The sequence below is a fragment of the Octopus sinensis genome, linkage group LG9 (genome assembly GCF_006345805.1).
Source record: "Octopus sinensis linkage group LG9, ASM634580v1, whole genome shotgun sequence".
Lineage (NCBI taxonomy): Eukaryota > Metazoa > Mollusca > Cephalopoda > Octopoda > Octopodidae > Octopus > Octopus sinensis.
In genome coordinates, this window is record NC_043005.1 from 83,570,150 (window position 1) to 83,594,276 (window position 24,127).

The window sequence follows — 24,127 nt, forward strand, 5'->3', positions numbered from 1 at the left end:
CGTGGCCTCTACCGGGGATGTAACCAGCCCACTTATGCGTTCCTTTCCTTCTTGGGACACAAAACTCCACTTGTGAAGACCTGTTGAGGCAAGTGAAAATCAAAATCAAAATCGTAATCTATCAACATCAGTGGAATTTGTAGTTGTGATACCAGTGCCAGTGGCATGTAAGAGAACCATCCGAACGTGGCCGTAGCCAGTGCTACCCTGACTGGCTTCCGTACCGGTTCACGTAAAAAGCACTATCCGACCGTGGCCGTTGCCAGCCTTGTCTGGTCTCCGTGCCAGTGGCACGTAAAAAGCACCATCCAATTGTGGCCGTTTGCCAGCCTCGTCTGGCACCTGTGCCGGTGGCACGTAAAAAGCACCCACTATACTCACGGAGTGGTTGGCGTTAGGAAGGGCATCCAGCTGTAGAAACACTGCCAGATCAGACTGGGCCTGGTGCAGCCTTCTGGCTTCCCAGACCCCAGTTGAACCGTCCAACCCATGCTAGCATGGAAAGCAGACATTAAACGATGATGATGATGATGATGATGATATATATATACGGCAAGAAGAAAATGGAGGGGATCCAGAGGTAGTATGCATCAACTGTTACACATATTATGTCTATTTATCTATTCTAAACAATTATGAGAATATATATACATATGTAAACATTGTATTTTACATACATAAGTACCAGTAATTTCTAGAATAGAAAAAGAAGAGCAGTTCCCTATACCTTTTGACATATATTTCCCCCTTTATTGCCCCCATATTTTGGTTAAAAATATACAGTTGATTCCCCTAATTAGACAGATACATATATTACATTTATTGTATGCGGTATTATACCTTTGTAAGAACTTATTTTTCGTATACAGTCTATTAAGATTACATCCCCTTAGTCATATGTATATATGTATATATATTCTGATAATTGTTTAAAATAAATAAATAGACATAATATAACGTCTAACGGTTGATGCATACTATCTCTGGATCCCCTCCATTTTCTTCTTGCCGTATAAATTAAGGGTAAACCACTTTTTACCCTCGCCAATTTATTACGCTCGATAGTGCAATTACTGTGCAATAACCAACACTTGTGTATTAATAATTGGGTATATTACCAGCAGTATATTGGATAGATATTATCCCTTAGTTGGTTGGATTCACAACCTCTAACATTATTTGAATTTTACATACATATATATATATATATATATATATATATGGTGGCTGCCCCCTCGTTATCGAGTATGGCCATTGCACGAAGCTTAATCAATGTTGTTATCGTGCAATGCCTGTGCAAGAAGATTGTTTTTAAAGTGAAGAAAGGCTGTGCACTGAGTCAATCCCACTCACTAAGCAACAGCAGCCATAATCTGAAAAGAAGAACAAGTCAACATCATCGGTAACCACTGAGCCGCAGGTTTTATGTCGGAGTTATCCCAGTTACCTGAGTTACCTTCTCCTAGAAGGATGCCCTAACAAAGGCTAGGAGTCCTTCACTCCCAATGGTTTAACTGTGTGATCGGGTATTCAGTCTGATTATTTCTATGTCCCCACGCATGGTACATCCTAAAGACATTTATTGGATGGCCGTTGACTTTCAAGAGTTCCTCCGCCCATTGATGGGTTTTGTTTTTCATCCCGCAGGATATCCAATAAACACCCTCCTCACCAAGCAAGCTTGGTGGGGTTGCCGGTTTAGTTGCTGACGACCCGACCATATATATATATACATACATACATGTATATATATATATAAATGTGGATAGTTGATAAACATCCATAGGTCAGAAAAAAACAGGCACCCATATTTTGGTTCATAAAGTGGGCATTAATAAAACACATTATTATATTCTCATATCAGCCACTTTATCAGTTGGTTTCATACCAGGAGTTGAGATAACCCAGCAATGAACAGAAAAAACCCAGAAGGAATAATATGGCTTGAGTTCTTTGTCACTGGTGGGGCTGAAAGTGTGACATCTGGTCTAGAGGTCTTATGACTGTTGAAAAACCAAAACAACATCACCCAGGTCAAAACCAGATGGGAAACATGTTTTTAGCTCATTGTTGATACACTCATGGGTTGGGAGATATATGCTTGTAGGGTGGTGTAGGGACCAAGGTGAGAGTGGGTTGGTATAGAGATGTCGGCGTGAGAGTGGTGATGGGACCTAATGGGGAAAGATTAATATTAACATCATGCGAGGTGTACATATATGTACTTATATATTCACATACATACATCATCATAATAGTTGCACCCTCGTTACACGAGAAAAGCCATTGCCAAAAAGACTTACTGAAATGGTTCATTATTGATGCCATGTGATGCTCTTATATGAGTTTTACACATTTTATTAGATACTGCACAGCTGTGCTGGCTGGTAGGAGAAACACACACACACGTGCATGCACGAAGGTTTGCATATATATGTGATATCTTTCATTGGTATATGATGTGCTGTGATGAGTGTGATATGCATCAAACTAAGTGGTTTTCCTCATTGCAATCCTTTATAGCATTTATTTCCCCCAACTTTAATCAATACGAATATCAATGACCTGATATTGACATTGATTTACCTTTATCACATTTTTAAAAAATCAATGTCCTCATTTATTGATCATGTCATTTGATATTTAGAGACTATCTGAATTATAAGAATATCTTCCTCACGTTTAATGGTTAAAATTCATGTAAATCTTTTCTGATAGTATTAAAACCAAGGTCATCTCTTGTAATAATTTGAATATTTTTCACCTTAAAACCCACATTTTCTTTCTTTAGCTGAGCTAGTTACAAGATATATTTGAATATTTGATCATTGACGTGCATAGAATCACATGAGTATCTGCATTTTTTCATCAGAATATGCAGGTAAGAATATAAAATAGAAACATGAACTCTACATCATAAGAATATGCAGAATATGAGAATAATTTTAGAACAGAATCACTGTACACAGCAGTGTAAAATGGTGAAGAAATTCACACTTTACAGCAAATAAAGAACTATAAATGAGCAAACAAAGAAGACTTGTTATGTGGTTGCTCAACATGACAGAAATAACAGCTAAGTTTCCCTCATATCACAAAATAAATAAGATAGGATGGTCATAGCTGAGATGCTTAGGCCTTTGGTCTACACAGCCAAAAGGGACCTGAGGACTGAACAACAACAATAATAACAAAAGCAACAATGACAACTTACATCATATTGGTTAAGGAACATCGATAATTGTTGAACACTGATTCTTAAATCGGTTTCGTTGAACTCATATGGAATATTCCATCCAAGTGGTCCAAACTTCCGTCTCTCTTGCACCAAAGCATGGAAGAAGCAAAGTCCATAAAGCATTTTCTTGAATGCAAGCTGAAAACAAAAGAAATTTAAGAGAAAGATATTTATTTTTTAAAAACAAACGTTTTTAGTTTTCCATTTTTGTTACAATAATTCCATATATTTTCACCATGTGACACATTATACCTATACTCCTAGTTCTACAACTATTGCACACTAGTACAGCCATCACTGCTGAAATGCTGAACTACAGAGGGAGACTCTTGGCCTGCTAGAAGTAGCAGCCAATTCTCCCTCAAATTAGACCCTTCCATCTTTAAAAAGAAAGGTGTCATTAAATAATATAGTTCAAGGTGTTTTAAATCAGAACCCCCCCCCCCCCAATAAAAAAGATGAATGCCATTACTGGAGCATCTTTGATTAAAGATCTGCTGCATCAGGGCAAAGCTGGGTCCAAACTAGTCATGGGCACACTGCGGCCTGTGGAAATTTCTGAGTGGCATGACAACAAAAAATAAAAAAAACTTGAATTTTTAAAAAAAGTGTGGCCTACCTGGTGATGATCCACGTCTTTTGCATCCCACTTGCTTATAAAAGTTACTTATACCCAGTCTAAACAATAACAACAACAACACTACCATTACTCCCTCTACAGAAACTATTTCCTTTAAAGAAATTCAAATTTTGTTACAAAGCCAGAAATCTGTTGCAGAAGAGTAAAGTCCAGGAGTGTCAAACTTGTTTAGCTTTGCAATCTGGACTGAATCATAAATTAGATCTCATGAGTTAAATAGGGACAATGATCCCTAAAATCTCCCTAAATAATGTAGGCCAAAATAAATGGATAAATATAAATAAATATATGCCGGTGCACATGCAAAAAACATTCGAGCGAGGTTGTTGCCAGTGCCGCTGGACTGGCTCCTGTGCAGGTGGCATGTAAAAAACACCATTTGAGCGTGGCCGATGTCAGTACCACCTGACTGGCCATTTTGGCCTGTGGCATGTAAAAGCACCCATTACTCTCTTAGAATGGTAGGCATTAGGAAGGGCATCCAGCTGTAGAAACTCTGCCAGATCAAGATTGAAGCCTGGTGCAGTCATCTGGTTCGCCAGACCTCAGTCAAATCATCCAACCCATGCTAGCATGGAAAGCAGACGTTAAACGATGATGATGGTGATGATGACACACACACACACACACACACACACACACACATACATATATATATATATATATTATATATATATATGAGAGAGAGAGAGAGAGAGAGCGATAGATAGATAGATAGATAGACAGAAAGATAGATAAGACCATATATACACATGACCATATATGCACATGCACACTTCACACACACACACACAAGGACACATATGGAGACACATATCCATACATCCATACATACATACATACATACATATATACATACATACATAAGTGTATTACACATGCACGCTTACACATACACATGTGCACAAATAAATAAACAAAAAGAATGCAGCTCTGATAATGGACAAAGTCAATGACTATTGAAGAGGTTGCAATATGTAACAAAAATTTTAGAAAATATAAATAAGTAAATGAATGGAAATTTTACCAGTGAGTGTGTTAATTAATAAGGCACTAAAAGAGAATGACTCTCTCCAGACACAATAATATATATATATATGTGTGTGTGTGTGTGTAGTTGTGTGTGTGTGTATCATAATCATCATCATCCTCATCATCATTGTTTAACATCAGCCTCCCATGTTGGCATGGATTGGTTGGTTTGGCAGGAACTGGCCTACCCCAAACTCCTGTGTCTTGTTTTGGCACACATTTTACAGTTGGATGCCTCTCCCAGCACCACACACACACACATGCACACACATTCATACATACATACGTATACACATATATTCCTGTTAAGTAAGACTCCTTACAGTAAGAACAGAGACAGAAACTGTCCAAATGAATGTATTGAGTTCTTGAGAAAACTGATGCTTGATAGGAAGCTTGCATTGTTTTAGCTGCAAAACTTTACTCACATCACTAGAATCTATTTGAACAAACATGTAAATATATTTGGACAAAAATTATTTTTCCTTTCCTTTCAGCTCAATAAACAAAGTGAAGGGGAGATAAGTCACATCTTTTAGTATGTGGATTATAACTTGTTGATCAAGGTAATTAAAGATTCCCTAATGTGCACTGATTTGACTTATCAGAATTGGTATTAATCATGATTCTAGTCAGGCTTTGACTCCAAACACTTTCTCTTAATATATTGTAAGAGAATTTTTTAAAATTAATATTTTTTTTTTTATAAAACTGAGCTGGGGCTATGAATTTTTGCTAATTATCCATAGCCATCAAGCTGAAACCCTCAGAAATAACTGGTCAGTTGATCATCATCAAACCCTTCAGTTTCCTCAAGAATGTTGATATTCAAGCTGTCACTGATCATCTTTAGAAAGCAAGAATTGATGTAATACTGATTGCATTACCCAACTTGCAGCATATTGTGAGTTTAGATCTTAATAATAAAAAAATATGAAACCATTATAATATGCCAATTTAGTTAATTTTGTCAAGCTCTCTTTTCAGTTTGTAAGATAGAAATTTAAATGTAATAAAATGTTTTAAAAGAAATTTGAAGTGCCTACGTGGTAACTGTAAACCTACTTTTGGGCGACCCTGTAGTATTCTTAATTTTTTCAGATGTATCAAGTAACTTCTTAGTTAGCTGATCTTTAATGAAGCTCTTGCTAGTACCTATGTAGAAATACACCTGTTCTGCTGTACAGTTTCTTTAATTTAGCAGTTTGATTTTAGTGGGCATAATTTATTTATTTCTTGCGCAATTACATCTCTTATCTCTAACTCTACTTTGTTTATCTCCTTTTCTACTTGATTATTTATATGGATGATCCAAGGCTATGGACAAAGACACTTGCTCAATATATATATATCATCATCATCATCATTTAATGTCCGTTTTCCATGCTAGCATGGGTTTGACGGTTCAACCGGGGTCTGGGAAGCCAGGAGGCTGCACCAGGCTCCAGTCAGATCTGGCAGTGTTTCTACAGCTGGATGCCCTTCCTAACGCCAACCACTCCGCGAGTGTAGTGGGTGCTTTTTACGTGCCAGGGGAGGCTGGCAATGGCCATGATCGGTTGGTGTTTTTTACGTGCCACCGGCATGGAAGCCAGTCAAGGTGGTGCTGGCATCGACCACGTACAGATGGTGCTTTTTACATGCCACCAGCACAGGTGCCAGGGGAGGCTGGCAATGGCCATGATATATATATATATATATATATACTGAGCAAATGTCTTTGTCCATTGCCTTGGATCATCCAAAGCATTGTGAATGAATTTTGATGGATAGAAACAAGTGTGTTGAAACCTGTCAAAAGAACCATTCCTCTTGTTGAGTGTTAAACATAACCCATCATAACCCATAGTTAAACACTATTATCTGGCCCATTGGTGCCACCAGCAGAGTCATTATACTGTAAGCATTTGACTGGTCCCTATTTTACACAAGTAAGGTGGAAGGAAAACATCAATCTCAATAAAGATTCAAACTCCTCTCTTCCTCACACCGGCCTTAAAAAAAAGGGCAATGCTCGTTATTCTTTTAAAGATGATTGGCTTTGCCCATCCTTATTCTAATTAAGTAGTTATAGAAAAAAAAAAGAAAATATACTGAAATATACTCACAGAATTTTGTGACCCTTCAAAAAATTCTGCATCCGATATTGGATCACTGAGATAAGATCTTACAATGTTGGCTTTCAATCCCTTGGGTGGTTCGTTGGTCATTTTGACACCATTTTGTAAGATAGAAACAGGGAATGTCGTTGAGGGATAACTGGTTAACCATAATCGGAAGTCTGGATGAGTCCGCTCGGGATGAAAATCCTGAGAAACATTTCAAAAGATATAAATCATTGATGAGTTAGAATTCTTCAAAGGGAAGTTGATTTAACTGGGACATAATATATTTCTTTGTGAGTGGAATCTGGCACACAGGATCTGTGGATACCTTTTGCATGTGAATAGGTATTGTGTTTTTGTGTGGAGAAGTTTTGACACATATCAGCAGATGATGTATAAACACTGGGGTAGAACCAACACAAAGTCCACTGAGTATAGAAACTCTCTTATCACTTCCACTGTCAGAAATGTAGAGAGCCAGAGACCTGTTAACAAGATACTATTTTTTTTTTCTTTTAAAGTTTCAGCTCAGAGCTGCTGCCATGCTGATGCACTGCCATTGACAAATTGTGATATATTTTATATTACAATTTAGCTCTTTCCCTTTTACAGTTTGAATTCAAATCCAATCAGCTTTCACACATCACACTTTTTTTTTTTTGTTGATTTAATTACACTTTAGAAATGTTGATTGAAGGTTGAGTGCTACTGAGTGGAAGGGAAAGAGAGAATTAACCCTTTCGTTACCATATTTTTGCTTTTCTTTCAATTGATTTTGAAAATAATAAAGGATTTAGTACAACAACTTTTTCATTATTAAGCCAGTGTTTGGAACATAGGTTAACAGGAAATTTTGAAGGAAGGTTTTAATTTAGATAATTTTAAAACGAGAAGTTTCTATCTATTTCTTTATTGCCCACAAGGGACTAAACACAGAGGGGACAAACAAGGACAGACAAGGGGTTTTATGTTGATTATATCGATCCCAGTGATTAACTGGCACTTATTTAATCGACCCCGAAAGGATGAAAGGCAAAGTTGACCTCGGTAGAATTTGAACTCAGAACGTAACAGCAGATGAAATACCGCTAGGCATTTCGCCTGGCATGCTAAAGTTTCTGCCAGCTTCCCGGGAGAAGTCTGTATCATACAGCTAAGAGTGGTCTCAAATAGGTTGGTTTCAAAAGGGTTAAAACTTGAGTTAAAAGAAATAATAAGGGCTAAGCATTGTCAAACAAAACACTGAACTCAGAAACTAGTGACTTAATAAAAATATTGTTTTTATGATTCATTTTCAATGCTACATCTCACACCAATTACCACATTCTTGACCCTCCTGCCCGACAACACACACCTGACTGTCTACATCACCCATTTACTGCAATCCTACTAACTTGTCTGTTTATAGTTGGAAATATTTCAATCAATTTAAACATACTTCACAGATTCTCTCTAAAGTCGGCATCCAAGATGAAGCTAAATGGCAATTCTGTAGCAGTACCCAACAGCCTTCTTTAACAGCATTTTTAATCATCTTCAGGGCAATAGGTCCTTGACCTTGTCCTAAAGACAGTGAATCAAATTTGGAACCACCAAAACCCTACAATGAAAAAAAAAATACATAAATATAGAACATGTAAAAGGCATTTTTTAACACTTGTAACCGTAATGTCTTTGTTCCAATGAATTTTGAAAAAAACAAGGAATTTAGTAAAATAACTTAGTCGTTATTAAGCTGTAATCGGGAAGTTTGTATCATAGAAACAAGGGAGGGAAAGGTGGATGGACAGATGGATATATACATACATACATACATTCATACATACATACATACACACACACACACACATACACACCAAATATATGTATGTCATTGTCATCATTTAACATCCATATTCCATACTGGTATGGACTGGATGGTATGACAGGATCCAACAAGCTGGAGGGGTGTATTGAACTCCTATATCTACTTTAGCTTGGTTTCTATAGCTGGATGCCCTTCCCAATGTCAACTATTTTACAGAATGTATTGGTGCATTTTTGTGGAACCAGTGTAAGTGAGGTTGTCAAGTAACTCATAAGACAAAGAGTTGAGAGGCTAAAGTATAATACAAGCTCAGGGAAAGGCATCTTGCTGTAGAGGAGATACAGGGCTACCCTGTATTACATAAGAGAAACACTATTGATAGTTCCAAGGCCTCCAAAACTGGTGGAAGACAGAGACAGAAACCATGAATTATGGGTTGTCTTTAGACCAGAAAGTCGGTCCAAATGCCAACAACAGAGAGGATTCTTATAAAGGCACACAATAGTCAAATGGTACCATCTGGCAATTAAACCTGAACTATCAATCTTTCCATCTGAGGGTTGATATTTTAACTACGAGGTTTATTGAAAAACAATCTCAGCTTATTTTGCAATCACAGAACTATTTAATTTTACAGTCATTTGTTCTTTTTTATGGTTAAATGGAAATAATTGTTGCATGTTTAATCTTAGATTAGACATTTTTTTTTTAATGTTACAATACCTTTTTCCCTAAATTATGAAAAACAAAAGAACTCACCTGATCATCAGCAAACTTCAATAGCGCTGCCATAGGATCAGCTCCAGGGGACAAAATAAAAAGTAAGGGAGAACAGCAATTACTATCATTGAAAGAATTTGGAAGATCAAATGGAGGTGGTTCAATGTATTTCTTGCCAAGTTTCAAAGTAACAAAGTCTTGTACAGCAGGAATCATCTGAAAAGTAAAACCAGAAATACTTCAACTATGAAATGAAAATGATTCACAATCAAAGACATTCCATCCATGACTATCTATCTTTATTAGGGATATGAAGAATTACATTAGCCAATATGTCCTTTCTCTTATTCATGACGATAAGGTGTGATTTGAGAGAGATTTACCTGCTGTTTTTACCAGATTCAGCAACCATGTAAAGGCTCCCACATTGGCTTGACTCACCCTAGGTAATCTTTGGTGGTTGCCCGATGACTTATTGGGTTACAGGACTTACCATCAATATAGTTATCTAAGAGAATTGGTTTCAAAACTAGGTTAAGGAAGCAGGCTCATTGGGATTTTATCATTTCCTCTATGACCAAAATTAACTTTATTAAACAATTAGCAGAATCATTAGAGCATTGGAGAAACTGCTTCACAGCATTTGTTCTGAGTCTCTACACATTGAGTTCAAATCCTGCTGAGGTCAACTTTGCCCTTTATCATTCCATAATTGATAAATAAAAATGTGGCAATCCAAAGTGGAGCTATTAGAACATCAGACCAGATGCCTTGTGGTAATTGATCCATCTCTCAGCAATCTGATTTCAAATCTCACTGGGATCAACTTCCCCTTTCATCCTTTGATAAAAAGGGGTTGATAAAAAATAAGCACCAATCCAAAGGAATTGAGTGGAAGAATTATAAGAACATTAGAACAGATGCCTTGTGGTATTTGTTCCAGCTCTTTATTTTCTGAGTTCAAATGTCACCATGACCTACTTGGGGAGTAGACTTAATCCATCACCCTGTTTAACACCATCACTTAACATCTTAGGTGTCTGTAGCAGAGTCTATTCAGTTGGAAGCATTTAGGCCAGGTTTCTGCTTTGATGATACTTTCCACCCTCTTCTCACTACCCTTGGAGGTCCTGTAATGGGTCATGGAACACTACCCTGCCTCCTCATAAAGAGATTAAAAAACATCTTGGGACAGCAAAGAACAACTACAAATAGTTTATAAGGATATTCCTTAAAATTGGTAGACATAAAAAGGAATGGAAACAAAAACATCATTGTCATCGTTTAACATCCGTCTTCCATGCTGGCATAGGTTGGATGGTTTGAGAGGAGCTGGCTAGCCAGAAAGCTGCACCAGGCCCCAATTGTCTGTTTTGGAATGGTTTCTATGGCAGGAAGCCCTTCCTAGAGCCAACCAGTTTACAGAGTATACTGGGTGTTTTTTTATGTGGCACCAGCACAGGTGCCTCTTGCATGGCACCAGTACAGGTGCTTATTATGTGGCACCAGCATGAGTGCTTTTTACATGGCACCAGCCATGTGTGTATTATAGAATGAAGCAGGGACTAATATTTCATGTGGGGGACTTACAAGTATTTCAGAAAGCAAATTATCATTCTTCTTGTCAAACAGTCACAAGTTGTTTTACTTTGGACACACTTCAACGTTTAGAAGTAATCTTTAACAAAATGCAAACCTACCTTGTCAGGTCTAAGACATCGTAGAACTAACATTTTCTGAAACTCCAAAAGTTTTTCATTCCAATCGTTGGGCAAAGGTTCTTTCTGTGGCTCCTGTTTATTGGGAAATTGGTGAAAATAAAAATAATAAATTTGGTTTTTGAATGACAATTTCTGCAGTGGTGTTATTGAAAAAGAGAGGAAAATATCAAGTAAAATGCTTATCACTTCTTTCTGTTTTTTTTTTTTTTGGTTTTTTTTTTTGAAAAGAAAATGTTGGATCTGAAAGGTTTGGTTTTTCACATATGTAGAGCATGCAGAACATGTCAAGTTTGCCCCTGAAAAGTCCTTTTCTAGATATTTTTTATAGTTGGAAATTGTAGATATATAAGGATCAAGTGATGTGGAATGTCTCAGAAAGAATCAAGGCTTGTATTGAAGACTCAACTCACCAACAGCTTACTCTTACTATACATCACGGTTATTTTGTATTTTCCACTCCTGCCTTAAATATTTGTATATCATATTATACTCTTATACACACACACACGCATATGCACACACACACACACACTTCTTTCCATGGGACTGTACATTCGATTAAGGTTATCTTCTTTCCCTTCTCAGACCACAAAACTATGTCCAGCCTCAGGGTTGCCTGAATGACCTGGGAAAACTGTAACCTTTCCCCGATGTCTACTTTCACATCCCATGGTTGGGCCTCTTGTAGTAAACTGCTTTGTTCTTTGTGCTGTAGTTAATGGCTTTTCTCCTTCCCTCATAAACGTTTCTGTTGTTGTTTTTCCCAACCTGTCGGTGTTTCTTACGTCTCTTGCTCCGAGGTATAAGTGCTGTGAGCACCTTGTCACGGTACTGCCTGTAACTCCTTTGGGTATGTGCTATTTTACATCCTGAAAAGTTGCATACCAGGGTTCCCCTCCCTCCAACTAAGCCTACACAGCTGGTTCTTTTGCATACCCCATTTGTGCAGGTTTGTTAGCATTGGAAGTTATCATACACTGTTTGGTGGAATTTTGGTTTCTGCAGCCCATATAACTCCTCAGGACCTTTTTTGTTTTTTTTTGGAATTTTCAGAAAATTTTTATGAATTTGTGTTCTACACATGGGAATTCATACAATTATACAAAAAATTTGTGTGTGTGTGTGTGTGTGCATTAAGAGTAATTTAGCTGTTATTTTTAGCACATTTCACAACCATCTGATACCTTGCTTGTTTCTTTATTACTCTGGCATGTATTGATATATTTCAACGTTTTTCTTCTCGTAAACACATTTAATAGAATGATGATGCACCCAAGGGTGCACCATTGTTGGGATTTAAGCAAAAAATTTGTACTGTCTGTATTTTAAACTCTCATTTAAAAGAAAAATTCAAAAAAGAGTGGAACTTTTAGAATTTATAAGGTGGGTGGGAGAAGGATAAAAGGTTTTTTTAAATATTTCTTTTTTTTTTTTTCAAAAGTGTGAATTCTTATGTGTAAAATATCAATTCACAAAAAATTTTCAGAAAATTCCCCAAAATAAAAAGGTTATGGGGGGAGTTTATATGGGGTGCTTAAACTGGAATTCCACCCACTACTCCACAGTAGGAAGGACACACACACAAGCAAACAGACAGATATAGCAATTATGTATACACAGCAAATAAATGGTAAACTTACAAGACTATCATAGATGACCTTCCATGAGTCAGAATCCTTGGAAAACTTTAGTCGAATATTGCGGAAATGACTAAGTTCATCTAGTCGACAGATTTCATCCCATGACTGTGGTGGTAGCCAATCAGTTGGGTTGACATTTGGATTTTCTAAACCAATTCCTCCAGTTAATAAGAACCGATACTCCTCTTCATTAACTTCCTTTTTATGCTTTAAAATATTGGTACACAGCAAAAACGAGAACAGCAGCTGAAAGAAATAATATAAAATAGCAGATGTTTCAGAAGTAACAGAACAACAAAAAAATACAGCAGCAATTAACATGTCAATTCTTTAATGAAAAATTTAGAAGATACAGTATTATTCAAATTATATGAGATGTCCTAATAACTGGACATTATAGGATAGAATTGGTAAATTATCAAACAAAATACTTGATGGTATATAGTAAAAGCCCTTCATATTCTGAGTTCAAATTCCAGCGAGATCTCCTTAGTATTTTGTCTTTATAAGGTCAGTGAAGTAAATTGTAAAACTGTAAAGATTGTAAAACTTAATAGATTCACTGTTTCTTAGAAGTAGGACTCTCTGTCTTACCATAGAACAAAGTAGTAACATTTAAAATACTAGATCATCATCATCATCATCATCATCGTTTAACGTCTGTTTTCCATGCTGGCATGGGTTGGACAGTTTGACTGAGATCTGGAACATCAGTGGCTGCACCAGGCTCCAATTTAATCGGGCAATGTTTCTACAGCTGGATACCCTTTCTAATGCCAACCACTCTGAGTTTTAATGTTCTAGCTCACTTTTGCTGCTTACAGCAGTGCTTGGAAGGAAGGTGTGTAGTGTGTGATCATCGCATTGACCATGACAGAGAAAGCTGAGCAGAGATTCTGCCTCAAATTTTGGCAAATGCTTGGTGACACCTGCTCAGAAGCCAACACAAAATTTTCAAAATGTTTCTATCGTTCTCAACACAATCAAGGAGATCTTGTGCAACTAAAACCCAAGTGTCTTTTTGGTCAGCTGAAAGCAGTTTTGGCACAAACTTGGCAGACTTGCATGTCTCATATCCAAATCTTCAATGATAATGGACTGAACTGAATTGTAACTAATCTGCACATCCTCTGATAACTCATGGATGGTAATTTGATGATTTCCCTCCACAGCTGCACACATATCTGCAATGTTTTTCTCAATTTGGCTGGTTGCAGGTCTCCCAGAACATTCATCAAAATTGACATTTTTTCGGCCATCTTGAAATGTCTGAACCACTCATACATTTGTGCGCAGCTCTTACACTCCTCTCCATACAGGTTCTGCAACTTTGTGTAATGCCTGTGACAACTTTCTTTGTCATGGTCAATGTGACAAGCACATGCTACACACCTTCCTTCCAAGCACTGCTGCAAACACCAGAAGTGAGCTGGAACATCAAAACTTAGTGCACACACAGCAGCAGAGTTCAAGGTCAATCTTTGCTAAGTGGCTTCACTCTGTATGCTTTAGCTTCATTACTATGGCAACAGTCCAGATATTTATTGATCAGACCTCGTAAATAGCTGCAACTACAGGAATATAGTTTGATATGTAGACAGTGCACATGTGGCTGAGAGGGTGAACAGCTTTCCCTCTAACCATATCGTTTTAGGTTAAGTCCTGCTGCAGAGTGTACCTTGGGTAAATGTTTTCTGCTATAGCCCCAGGTTGACCAATGCCTTCTGAGTGGATTTGGTAGGCAGAAACTGAAAGAAGACTATTGTACAGGCAGTCACACACACACACACACATATATGTATCTCTTTTATCTTTTATCTTTCACTTGTTTCAGTCATTAGACTGTGGCCATGCTGGGGCACCACGCTCAAGAAATTTTAGTCAAAAGAATTGACCCCAGACTTATTTTCTTTTAAAGCCTGGTACTTATTCTATCAGTCGCTTATGCTGAACCGCTAAGTTATGGAGCCATAAACACACCAGCATCGGTTGTCAAGCGATAATGGAGGACAAACACACACACATACGATGGGCTTTTTCCAGTTCCTGTCCACTAAATCCACTCCCAAGGCTTTGGTCAGCCTGAGGCTATAGTAGAAGACAATTGCCCACGGTGCCATGTAATGGGTCTGAACCCAGAGCCATGTGGTTGTGAAGCAAGTTTCTTACCACACAGCCATGCCTGCTCCTATATGTGTGTATATGTATGTGTGTATGTGAGCATGCATGCACATATTTGTGTGTGTGTGTGTGTGCATGTGTGCATTTGTTTATATCTGCAATCACTTGTACGAATGTGCAGAAGGCAGAGTTGTCATCAGTTTGTCCCCTTATCAAGCTATCCAAGCACTTTGTGCCTTTGAAGCTGTGTGGAATACTTGATCCCTTAGTTGAAAAACAGGTAAGGGCTATTGTCAATAAGGGTAGGCAACATCTAACAATATAATTGTCCAACCCATGTCTGACTTAGCTCTCCATTGGTTATGACAAACGTTCCAGTTGATCCGATCAATGGAACAGCCTGCTCATGAAATCAACATGCAAGTGGCTGAGTACTCCACAGACACATGTACTGCTAATGTAATTCTCATGGAGATTCAGAGGAACACAGAGTGTGACAAGGCTGGCCCTTTCAATTACAGGTACGACTAATTTTTGCCAGCTGAGTGGACTGGAGCAACAAGAAATAAAGTGTCTTGCTCAAGGACACAACACACAGCCAGGAATTGAATGCAACACTATAACTTCCTTACATCCGATTTCTTCATTAGCCACAAGGGCCCAAACATAGAGGGGGACAATACAGCCTGATTGGGGTCAGACACACAATGATTATATGACTTTTAAAATTTTACCAAAATATAATGAAATCGAATGAGATACAACAAGGATGAAATACAAACATAAAATGAAGCAGAGAAATGGCTTACGCTCCAACCCCACGAGCCCCATTCTCCTACTGACATCCTCCTTAGGTGAATGTAGCCTCTACCAGGAAGGATATCTGGCAGCAAAACAATGTTTTAAATAATATAATCAAACAACCCATGTAAGGATGGAAAAACAAATGTAAAACAAGCAAAAATATACACACCTAAAGTTTAACATATGTTATCTTTAAATTAATACATACCTTGTCTTTTTCAAACAGAGACCGACAAATATTTACATAGAGAGAATAAGTGAAATGTGTATGCAGGTTCATCAGTCGTATCGAGAGATTTTCGGATTGCTCAGCATTTTCAATTGACAAAAGGAATAGATTTATAAACCAGGTCAACGAATATTGGTACATAGGTTCAATATTAGCTAAGTCAGCAATAGAGAAAAATAAAATAGTCGAATGAACAGAGATTTCTTCATAGCTACTACGAGCGATGTCTAATTTTTTCTCAGTTTCTTCAGCAATTGCCTGGATGAAGATAAAAGAAAATACAAGTAAAATAATGAAAAAAATATGAGAAAAGCCAAACACAAGGGAAAACAAATTTAATTAAATAGAATATTTTAATATGTTTTATTAGAAAAAAGAAGGAAGTTTACAGATGAAGAGATACAAAAGACATGACGAAATATCTTAAAGCTTTAATCTGGTCCCATTAGGTAGAGGTTTGAAACATGCTGGAATTGACTTCAATTCCTTCAATATGAACACACCTGAGACCACCTGGAGTTCTCTGATATTACTTTCAGATTTAATATGATCTAAATGAAAACCTTCCGTCAAAATTTCAAGCTAATTTATGTTCCAAAATGTTCCGGTTTAATAAGGGCAAAGCCATTCTACTAAAGTCTTTTATTATTTTCCAAATGAATTGAAAAAAAAAAGAAGTGTATTTCAACAGGAAAATGACAACCAAAGGGTTATTTTTCATCCTTCTGAGATCAATGAAATAAATACCTATTTCTTTACTACCCACAAGGAGCTAAACACAGAGGGGACAAACGAGGACAGACAAATGGATTAAGTCGATTACATCGACCCCAGTGTGTAACTGGTACTTAATTTATCGACCCCGAAAGGATGAAAGGCAAAGTTGACCTTGGAGGAATTTGAACTCAGAATGTAATGGCAGACAAAATACAGCTATGCATTTCGTCCGGCGTGCTAACATTTCTGCCAGCTTGCTGCCTTAATGAAATAAATACCAGTAATATATTGAGTAAGGCAGTGAATTGGCAGGTGTCTTGCTGTAAGGGAGGTAAATGGTTACCCAGCCAGAGAGAGAGAGAGAGAGAGAGATGAAGAATGAGGCCAAAAACAGGTGTGTTGCTGTAAAGGAGATACATGGCTACCCAGCCTGAGGGAAGAGCAGGAGAAGGAGAGACAGAGTGGGGGACAGCAAGAGTGCAAGAAAGAGCAGGAGAGAGATGGTGGCAAAATGCCGGGCATACTCACAAGGGATGGGGATCAGATTATAAATGGGATGGTTGAGTAAAAGAAGAGACAGAGATGTTGGTAAGTGCCAGGGCATATTCTTGAGGTACAGAGGTCATAATAGAAGTGGTAGGGCAAGGCCAAAGAAGCAGGAGTAGAGAATGGGTGAGGGAGAAATGCAGTGAGTGGTGAAAACCTGGGTATATAGAGGGGGCCATGGAAACATTCTCAGTCATAGGGAAATATTACCTTGCTTGGAAAGAGGTAAGGGTTAGCAACAAGAAGGGCACCTGGTCTCCTAGAAATTCAGTCTCAACAAATTCTGTCTGACCCATGCAAACAAGGAAAAGTGGGTATTAAAACAATGATGATGATGAGATACACACACATGCACAAGCATACATGCATACATACACACACGTGCACACAAACACACATGCATGTGTGCACATGCACACACACGTGCACACAATCACATACACACATGCACACAATCACATACACACATGCACACAATCACATACACACATGCACATAGGCATGCACACACACACACACACACACACACACACACACACAAAACCAAGAAATGTGTGACCAATAAAACTCTTTGTGAATGAACTTACTTGCTTTTCTGATATTTCATCAGCTAAAGCTTTGGAAGAAGAGAGAACTTTAATAGCAGTTTCATCTTCCAGAATATTTCCTTCAGAAGTTGAGAGGACTTCAAGAATTTTGTCTTCAATTTCCTTAAGTTGCCTGTACACAATTGGAACAAATAAAAAGACAAAACACTAGTCACCTTTAAATTACTTTAGAATAAAAATTTCATTAAGCAGCCTCATTACAAAAAAATTAATTTTGTTATTGATAAAGAAGATCCTGATAATAACGATGATATTGATGGTGGTGGTGTTATATTGCTCTAATTTAATTCTATGTTCTGACTAATTATCGAACTAAGTTTAGTGACTCTGCTTTATTTCATGCGCTCACCTTTTAAAGTGAACTTTTGGACTGCCTTCTAATTTGCATAACTGCCTTCTAATTTGCATACTGGTTTGTTTCATAAGGGGCATGATACATTTTGCACGTGGATTTTTAAGTTCTGCTTTAATAGCATGCATTTTTGAGTTTATATTGTGTTATATTGTCTCCAAGCTGATAATTCAGTATTGAAACATAACAATGATGCTGATGATAGTGTTGTTATGTACAATAATTATCAAAAAGACTCTACATGAGTGGTTAACAAATCACCGTCATCATCATCATCATCATCATCATCATCATCTTAATCTGTAAAAACAAAAAATAAAAGACAATCCTGACTTTTTATTCTTGGCTCCTTGCTGAATGAGAGAGTTCTTCTCCTCTTCCAGTTCAGGTCTTTCTTTGGCCACCACAATTCCTTGCAGCTGGTCTTGCAGCCCTTCTTCAGTGATCATGAAGTTCAATAATGTCACCTATATTAGAAAGAAATCGGGTCAAAATGTTAATCATTCATTTTCTAATCATTATTACTAATTTTATAATACCAAGAAACCATGTTACAAGGTGGTACAGAAAAGTTCCTGGCTTTAAGGGTATCGTGAAAGGCCTGGTTGAAGACCCAAAGTTCTGAGTTCTTTTACAGGGTTTAGGAAAACTGAAGGGCTGTTGCAATAAATCTGTGAATTTGAGAGGAGAATATGGTGAAGAAAATCATAATTGATCCTCCTGAATTTTCTTTTACCCAAAACCAGGAACCTTTCAGCACCCCTTCATATACTTTTGAGAATAACCTAACCATTACTTTGCATGCTCCAATAGGGACACTCCCAAAATCTAATGGAAACAAATTGAATGAGAGAGGGAGAGAGAGAGAGAGAGAGAGACAGACAGGCCCAGAGATACATAGACAGAGAAAGCCATATCCAGATTGTTATTTGTCACACTGCACCAAAGACTATATCTAAACTGACTCTATTGGTCAACAAGACATTGGAATGGAAAATGGAATATCCAAAACTATGGATCTCTGATTAAGATCTATTCTTTTGAGTGGTTACTCACTTGATAGAGGTCTTATTGGCCAGACAAAACGATAATGATTTCTAATTTAAGCACAAGGCCAGTAAATTGGAAGGATAGGAACCAGTTGATACCATTACCCCTTTGTCCTTGGCTGGTACTTTATTTTATTGACCCCAAAGGAATGAAAGGCAAAGATGACTTCAGCAGGATTTGAGCTCAGAATGTTTAGAGCCAGAAGAAATAACACATGTCTTTTTGCCTGACACTCTAATGATTCTGCCAAACAATAATGAATAAAATACAAAATCACTCACTTAAGACACACACTCACAATTACTATCATCATCATCATCAGTTTAATGACCAATTTTCCATGCCTGCATGTGATGGATAGAATTTGTTGTGGCAGACTTTTTTTTTTGGTTGGATGCTCATCCTGTCACCAACCCTCACCAACTTCCAAGAAAAATATTTCTCCCAGTCCGGACATATTTTCACAGAAGATTGGAAATGAAGAATACTGCTTATACGATGGTGATGCTCATTTACAAGGATCAAACAATCTCAAGATAATAACACACACACAATCACACACATGCACACACACACACACACCTCTCCCTGTTTATTTCTGTGTTCCTTTCTGTCAATGAGCATAGGCTCGAAACGTAAAAGATTTTCTCTTTTCCCGAATGTTAAACTAATACATGTTTGTTGTTTGCACACCCGTCTTTGTCTTATATTTTTTTGTAAATTCTCACTACATATACACATACATATATATACACACATACATACATACACACATACATACATATAAACATACATACAAACACATACATACAAACACATACATACAAACATACATACATACATTTATGCATGTACACACATACACATAGGTTTCCTTCAGTTTCTGTCTACAAAATTTGCTTGCAAGACTTTGGTCAGTCCTGGACTAAAGAAAAAGACATTTGCCCATGTTATCAGACAATGGGACTGAACCCTAAACTGCATGGATGGCAAGAGGAAATTTCTTAACCACAGAGCCATGTCTGCAGCTTTGTATTTAGCCAAAAAAGAAAGAAAGAAAAAAGACAAAAGAAAAAGAAGAAAAAAGAAAAAAGATTAAAACAGCCATCTGTATATCATACTTAATGTGAACACATCACAAAAGGCAAATTTACTGTAGTATTCATCCTGTGATAATATCACTCATGGACGTACTGTGTTTTAAATAAAACACATCAGTAGGAGATATAAAATATAATACATAGATGGCTATTAAAAAAAAAAAGGAGTTATATTTTACCTTTACAGAAGTTTCTGGCAAATAGTGGGGGTTCCTCAGTTTTGTTGTCATGTAGAACTTGAAATCATTGCTGTATTCAATAGTGCTGTCACCCAGACGGATACACAATGTACCACCTTGTTTAAATGTCTGCTTCAGTAGAAGGGGTTCAAGCATTGGGTCAATTTCTTCACCAATATTTTCCACTAAAACCTGACCATCAAACAAATTACAAATGAGCAACAACAAAAAAGTAATGAAACAAACAACTGAAAGTACGCACCTTCTAAAGTATCAGGCATGGTAAGTCCATATTACTCTATAAGGAGCAGAGGGCCAGTTTCCCAGTTTCTCTGATGTATACATTCCTCCCTGGATGGAATGCCAGTCTGTTGCAGGACTACTCATTATTACCAGGTGAGTGGACTGGAGTATCATGAAATGAAGTGTTTTGCTCAAGAACACAATGCCTCACCCAGTCCAGGAATCAAAACCACAATCTTATGATCAAGAAGTACAATACCCTAACCACTAAGCTATGCACCTCCACAAAGTACCAGGTACTCCATATATCTCCTGTACTGCAAGAAACTTGTTGCTTGGCAAGACGGCGAGCTGGCAGAAATGTTAGCATGCCAGGCGAAATGCTTAGCGGTATTTTGTCTGCCGCTACGTTCTGAGTTCAAATTCCACCGAGGTCGATTTTGCTTCTCATCCTTTCGGGGTCAATAAATTAAGTACCAGTTACGCACTGGGGTAAATATAATCAACTTAATCTGTTTGTCTGTCCTTGTTTGTCCTCTCTGTGTTTAGTCCCTTGTGGGTAGTAAAGAAATAGGTATTTTGTCTGCCATTACGTTCTGAGTTCAAATTCCGCTGAGGTCGACTGCCTTTCATCCTTTTGGAGTTGATAAATTAAGTACCAGTTGCGCACTGGGGTCGATGTAATCGACTTAATCCCTTTGTCTGTCCTTGTTTGTCCCCTCTATGTTTAGCCCCTTGTGGGTAATAAAGAAATAAGAAACTTGTTGCTTGGCAAGACTAAAGAGTCTTCTCGGTGCTACAGTGTCTTTGCTCAATTCATCAAACATTTTATCAAGGCACCAGCACTAATGAGGTCACCCTGTCACCTTGTAGCCAGACTCAAAAGAGCCTACACTAGTCTAAGAGAGAGAATAAAAGAAAGGATGATGAAAGAAGTTGAAGTTGTGTTTCCCTATAGAGGGAAAGAGAAAGTGTGAAAGGAGAAACAGATATATTGGTGTGAGGCAGAGGTAACAACAAAAACAACAACAATCCCTTCGGCTACCTGCACACAGCCTGAAATTTTGTGGAAAGGGACTAGTCATTTACATTGACACCAGTGCTCAACTGATACTTATTTTATTAACCCTGAAAGGATGAAAGGCAAAGTTGACGTTGGCTACATTTAAACTCAGAACATAAAGACAGACGAAACCCTGCTAAGCATTTTGTCTGGTGCAATAATTGATCTGCCAGCTCACTGCCTTAATAATAATAATGAGCTTATTGTATACAGAGCTCATGTGCACTACAACATACAGTGCTTTGGTGCATTACAATAAACAATGCTCAGGTGCACTACAACACACTGCTCTACTCCATACAACATGCAGTACTCCACTCGTACTCTATCATATAGATGCACACTGCATTGCACTTCAAGTGAAGTACGCTTACTTTATTTCTAGCTTGTCTTTGTAAAGGCCTAAGTTTCACTACAATCCAGCATCTGTACTCTAAACTACACTATACTTTAAGTACTCAACATTTGTGTCTTGCTAATAGTGTCAGGTCACTTGTGAGGTCTCTCATGAGTGTTGCTGGTAACATGGGATCCAGCACAACCTGCTGCATGGTCAGATTGTCAGTCACTAAACCAGCAATCCCACAAAATTGCTTGGTGAGGAGGGTTGCTAGAAGCCCAGCAGGACTGAAAACAAGACCTGTCAAAAGGACCGATGAACTTAGTATAGGTTTAATGACTATTTAGCAATTACATGGACCCATAATTCCATACTGGTGTCTGACATGCTGGAAGACCACAAGGAGCGAGGCACCCTTTAGCTTTTGTTAAAGCATGTCCCTAGAACCTGCTTCAAACCCAGGCTATGCCTACTCTGGTAATTGGTAGAGACTTGGTCAATGAATCCTCTGTGATGATCAATGATTAACTGCAAGATGAGCTATGGATCACATTATCCCAAAGTGTGTATGCATGGGATCAGGAACACGGGTGAACTTGTTTTTCCACTGTAACTCTGAACATGAATGAATTCATTGGTTGGAGCTTGTTCAACCCACCCCAGATTAATGCCACTGTAAGTACACAAAAGTAAGTCTGGCTCAGTATGTCAAAGAATAGAAAAACTTCACTTACAGGTGTTCCAAATTGAATGCAATTCTCAAGCGTTCTGTTGAAATCTGAGTCACTGGTTTTAACAACACTTAGATTGTTTGCCTTTTCCATATTTTTGATCCATTTGTTAGCTTGTCCTTGAGGATCTATCATCAATGGCCACCTTCGAGCATTACTGCAAAGAAAAGAGGACATCTTAAATGATTGCAGTGAAAGTAAATATAAGGACATGTGAAGAAAAAAACTTGTCAATAAAGGAATGTCTTCAAGTGGTCACTCAACAGGCTAGAAGCAATGGCCTAATGCTCTTCAAATTACACACCAAGATAAAAAAAATCATCATCACCACCACCACCATCACCATCATCATCATCTAATGTCAATTTTCCATGCTAGCATGGGTTGGACTTATTGGATATATATAATCCAGAATAAACTATTTCAGCAATAAGATGGGATAATCAGACTGGAACACCATCTGTCATAGTTTTGCTCAATCAGGTTTGACCTGGGGTTAAACAACAACAACAACAATATGAGAAATACAAGTATTCCAAACATGACAGATTGTGTGAACCCTTGAACCTTTGATTGGTGACCTTCACTTTATGGAAATGTTTTAAAACGACCACCTGGTCTTTGAGTGCTGCTGTTTAGTAATCTCCTTTGTTGCAAGCAATCAATGCAGAGCTGTGATTAGAGGATAACCTAATTTCATGACAGATAGGCCATTGCTTCAACAGTAACTTATGAATCATAGTCCACTCCAACATACCATTTACCTCAGCTTCCACAAACTGTCATGGTCACTACTCTTTCTCTTTGGATGAAAATTTACAAAGAAAGGAAAAAAAATTACCTCTACACTCGAACTAGTTTCCCCACATTCTTCTTCTTTTATATGAATTACCTGCTTCTCTGTCATTGCTTTATACTTTGAAGCAGATAACATCATTTGTACTTATGCATTCAGAGCTTATCCAAACACAACATCAATGATTTTTGGTAACAATGTACTTGTTCCACAAAAGTAAACTTGAAGAAAACTTCTTGCATTTGCTTGAGGAATAATTGGCAACGTAATCTCACTTAACAGCCCCAAAACACACTCAGAATACAGACTAAGAAAACTTACCAGCATCACTTTTTATATGGTCAC

General features: G+C 37.7%; 1 protein-coding gene across 2 annotated transcripts in view; it reads right to left on the reverse strand.

The window, feature by feature from the left end:
* Window positions 1-24,127, reverse strand: part of LOC115215808 (dynein heavy chain 7, axonemal-like) — a 177,725-nt gene that overhangs the window by 15,298 nt on the left and 138,300 nt on the right. For both annotated transcript variants that reach the window (XM_036506057.1, XM_029785114.2), the window contains exons 55-65: window positions 22,990-23,143; window positions 20,610-20,801; window positions 18,614-18,747; window positions 17,908-18,040; window positions 16,037-16,315; window positions 12,904-13,149; window positions 11,243-11,335; window positions 9,582-9,758; window positions 8,454-8,615; window positions 7,019-7,219; window positions 3,215-3,376 (exon numbers count right to left, since the gene is read on the reverse strand). In XM_036506057.1, coding sequence (XP_036361950.1) covers window positions 3,215-3,376; window positions 7,019-7,219; window positions 8,454-8,615; window positions 9,582-9,758; window positions 11,243-11,335; window positions 12,904-13,149; window positions 16,037-16,315; window positions 17,908-18,040; window positions 18,614-18,747; window positions 20,610-20,801; window positions 22,990-23,143 — 1,933 coding nt within the window. The remainder of the gene's footprint in view (window positions 1-3,214; window positions 3,377-7,018; window positions 7,220-8,453; window positions 8,616-9,581; window positions 9,759-11,242; window positions 11,336-12,903; window positions 13,150-16,036; window positions 16,316-17,907; window positions 18,041-18,613; window positions 18,748-20,609; window positions 20,802-22,989; window positions 23,144-24,127) is intronic.